Source organism: Callospermophilus lateralis, chromosome 3 (assembly GCF_048772815.1).
Source record: "Callospermophilus lateralis isolate mCalLat2 chromosome 3, mCalLat2.hap1, whole genome shotgun sequence".
Classification (NCBI taxonomy): domain Eukaryota; kingdom Metazoa; phylum Chordata; class Mammalia; order Rodentia; family Sciuridae; genus Callospermophilus; species Callospermophilus lateralis.
This window is the reverse complement of record NC_135307.1, coordinates 78,369,730-78,374,210: the sequence shown is the minus strand read 5'-3', so window position 1 is coordinate 78,374,210 and position 4,481 is coordinate 78,369,730. Positions and strand designations below refer to the sequence as shown.

At 37.5% G+C, this 4,481-nt stretch overlaps 1 protein-coding gene across 1 annotated transcript; it reads right to left on the bottom strand.

Annotated features, from left to right (window-relative positions):
* Positions 1-2,363: 2,363 nt before the first annotated feature.
* Positions 2,364-3,281, bottom strand: LOC143394677 (olfactory receptor 11H6-like). The gene has a single exon (XM_076849340.2). It carries the CDS (start codon positions 3,279-3,281, stop codon positions 2,364-2,366), a length of 918 nt encoding a protein of 305 aa, XP_076705455.1.
* Between the last annotated feature and the right edge of the window lie 1,200 nt (positions 3,282-4,481).

Sequence of the window (4,481 nt, the reverse complement as noted above, 5' to 3'; positions counted from 1 at the left end):
ACCCGGCTTGTCCTGTACCACATTTCTACATTCATCCCTTGATGAGCATACAGGTTGATGCCACATCTTAGCTATTGTGTACAGTGCTACAATAGACATGAGCATGAAGATATCTCTTTGTTATGCTGATTTTATTTCCTTTGAACATACACCCAGAAATGTAAAATTGGATCATATGTTAGGTCTATTTTCAATTTTTTGAGGAACCTCCAGACTATTCTCCATAATGAGATGTTATGATTTAGATTCCCATCAACAGTGTATGAGAATTCCTTTTTCCACATCTTTGTCAGCATTTGTTATTGTTCTTTGAATAACAACCATTTAAACTAGGATGAGGTGATATTGTAGTTTTACTTTGAATTTTCCTGGTAGCTAATGATATTGAGTATTGTTTTCATATTTTTTTGCCATTTGTATTTCTTCTTTTGAGAAGTGTCTACTCAGATCATTTGCCCATTTTTAAATTGAATCATATTTTTGTTGTTGTTGCTTTTTTGAATTCTTTACATATTCTGGATATTAATTCTTTGTCAGATTAACAGTTGGAAAATATTGTCTCCCAATCTTTAGCTTGTCTTTACAGTCTGTTGATTGTTTTTTTTTTTTGTTGTTGTTGTTGTGTAGAACTTTTTATTTTGATATATCTCATTGTTTGCTTTTACTTCCTGTGCTTTGGTGTCCTATCAAAATAAATAATTGCCTATACTAGTGTCCTGAAGCATTTCCCCTTTGTTATTGTCTAGTAACTTCATAGTTTCAGATTTTGCATTTAAATCTTTATCCATTTAGATGTAATTTTTGTATAGAGTGAGAGGGTCAAATTTCAGTCTTCTGCATATAGCCATTTAGTTTTCCCAGCACCATTTATTGAAGAGGCTGTCCTTTTCCAATACACATTTTTGAAACCTTTAGTGAGATCATTTGGTTATATATGTATGAGATTTCTAATCTGTTCCATTGATCAATGTGTCCGTTTTTGTGCCACTACCCTTATTCGGTTGCTATGGCTCTGAGTTTGTCATGAAATCAGGTCTTGTGATGCCCTCAGCTTTGTTCTTTTTCATTATATGCTGACTTCTTTTAACCATTTATAGTATCTCAAATGCAAGCATGTAAAAAACATTCAAAAGAGACATCTGTTTTTTGGGGGGCAAATCAATGGCTATTAGAGTTGGATTATAATATGTCATATTACAATTTAATATTTATTCAGTTTGGTTGATTTGCACTAGGGCAGCTATTGGAAAGAAACGGAATGAGTACAATTTTGTTGCATTTTATTGTACTGTTTAGAATCTCCTAAATTCGAATGCAATAGTTCCTAACCCCCTCTTTATGTTTCTAACTTCTGGGCTAACTCTTCAAAATACATTTTTCTAGGCCCCACCCTCAATTCTAAGTCACTCGGTTGAAAAATCCCTGTTCAGATGAATGTAGACATCAATAGAAAGCCCTATATGTGATGGTGATTACTGCAACCCTTTTAGAATCTCTGGGGTATTTCAGTGCTTTTCCAACTTTAATGTGCATATAAATCCACTGAGGATGTTATAAAGATGGAGATTCTAATTCAATAGGCCTGGATGGTTTCTGAGACCTCACCTTCTAAAAAGGTTTCTTAGTGAGCCCGCCTGAAAATCCAAAGACCATGCTTTCAGTAGTAAGGTTGTATAATATAATTTAAAACATGCTGGAGTGGAAAAATTGTTAGTAAAAAGGAAATGAAAGAAAGCAACTTACATTATTAGGCAAAGGTATTGATGAAGGGAGGGAAGGAAGTAATTTCCTAGACATTAACTTTTATCTGGTGAAACTTTTCATTGATTTATCATTTCATGGTTTGTTCAGTTTAAGTTGACCTCACATGTTTTCTAGGAAAGAGTTTTTTTTCTTTTCATTTCATCTGTAGGTCATATAAAATACATATTGTAATAGAGTTTGTATATTTTCTGTAGCTTTTGTCCTGACAATTAAGAATATAGTTAGGAAATATGAACAAATGTATTTGTTTTGTTTAGGTTGACATTATTGACATCTATGTACTGGGTTGAGTTCTGAAATTACAGAAATTGATAAAGGATAGTTCCTGCTTTCAAGGAATTTCAATTTAAAAAAATAGGGAGGCATTTGGAAATAGATTTGTGAACAGCCAATTATAACGAAAGGAAGAATGAAAGACATGTTAAATAGAAGCAGGGAGCATTCCATGGAAGAGGCAGAGAATTCCATCTGGGAAAGGCTTCAATGAGGATGTGGCCCTTCCCATCCACTTTCACATCTACCTGCCAGCTTCTCAGCTCATCTCTCACAGTGAGCTCACAGTCTGAACTCATTTAAGAATAACTCACTAACACCACAGATCAATTTGGGGAACCTCCTAGAACTTTCTTCAAGGCATCTTTCATTTCTTTATTCCGAAGGCTATAGATCATGGGATTGAAAAAGGGGGTCAAAACTGAGTAGAACAAAGTTGTGAACTTCTGCATACCCTCTGCTTGTCCTGACCCTGGACTCACGTATGTCATCATGACTGATCCATAGAATAGAAACACGACAGCCAAGTGTGAGGAGCAGGTGGAGAAGGCCTTCTTCCGGCCGGCAGCAGAGGGCACCTGTATCACAGCCCTCAACACCAGTGTGTAGGAGCCAATTATGTAGAAAAAGGTAGCAAAAATGAGGAGGGAGCTCATGGTTCCACATATGAGAACTGTCCCTGGGATGGGGACACAGGCTGAAGCCAGGGTCAGCAGGGGACCCAGGTCACACAGAAAGTCATCAATCACATTTGGGCCACAAAATGGCAGCTGGGTGATGAGTATCACTGGGATCAGAAACCAGAGGAAACCATAGACCCAGCAAAAGATGACCAGGCCATTACAGAACTTAGTAGTCATGATAGTGGGGTAGTGCAGGGGGCGGCAGATGGCCAGGAACCGGTCATAAGCCATGATGGAGAGAAATAAGCACTCAGTTGTGCCCAGTGAGAAGAAGAAGTACAACTGGAGGAGGCACCGGGTGAAGGAGATGGCTTTGGTCCTGGAGAGGAAGTTGGCCAGCATGTTGGGCACGTCAGAGTTGACATAGCAGATCTCCAGGAAGGAGAAGTTGGCCAGCAGAATGTACATGGGGGTGTGGAGACGGTGGTCCCAGCGCACTGCACATACGATGGCCATATTTCCGAGCAGAGTCAGGATGTAAGTCATAAAGAATATGGAGAAAAGGAAGATCTGTATTTCCCAGCGGCAGGGGAAGCCCAAGAGGATGAAGTCGCTCACCATGTAGGAGAAATTTCTGGCCTCTGAGCTCAATTTCTTTCCATCCTATGAGGATTAAAGCACAAATTACGTATCCAGGGGAGTTATTTCTCTGAGTCCTCCCCTCAGGGGAGTAAGCACACTTTTCTGGTCATGGGGCAGAGGGTCTAGACCAGTGGTTTCTCTTTGTTTTTTGATTGGACACCCCAACAATAGGCTTGTTGAGAGTTGTTGAGTGTCCTCTTCTAAATTTTTATATTCATTTATAAATTGTATATAAACCACTGTCTATCAATATGATAAATCTTAGTAAAACTTTTTGAAAAAGTTTTCTTGGAATTCAAAGAAAAATAGAAACTCAAATTTCTCCTTTCTGTATTCCTCAGTAAGTTGCCTGCCATACCAAGCTCTTGTGAACACTGGTTTGAATGATACAGATCAGTGTTCAGCCAAAGCTAAACTGAGTTGTCTACTTTGACATAAATAATTCATTTTTAGAAATTAGAATTGACAGATTCATGGAACAAAACAATTGTATTTCTAAGCAACACAGAGGAGAGAACAAGAGGGTTAAAAAATCAGATATGAAAATAACCACATAGGGATAGAATGACTTTAAGCAAGTTACACCTTAGCTACATTAAGTGACCATGTCTGGGCCCTGATCAGTATCTATTCTCTATCTGTAGGTTGTTGTAGTACATTGGCTACTGACTTTAGTGTTATAAGAAACCTTGGGGAAGCCTTTGAAAGGTATAGCTCCAGCCTGGTTTGAGATCCACCAGTGTGGCAGAGCATGAACTTTAGAGATATTGGAGACCTGAGCTCGAATTCTGACTCTGATGCTTTGTAAATGGTAACTTCCTGGCAAAAGCACATACTGTCTGAAACTACATTACTAACTCTGTAAAATGTGAATAGTTACACATATGTAGCAAGGTTGACATGAGACTTGTATAAAGTAATATATACAAAGTAGCATTTTACGATCTATAAGCTACTTTGTATATATTACTTTATATACATATACTTTATATTACTATTCAGAAATTATTGTGCTTGGTGGATATTATTATCCTTGGTTAATCTTGTAAATAATGCTGATTTAAAATGCAGAAGAATTTTTTTTCACATGTGTGGAATTTTGACTACATGACAAGTTAAATGTGTGTGTGTGTGTGTGTGTGTGTGTGTGTTTATATACACAGGAATAGAAGATATCCC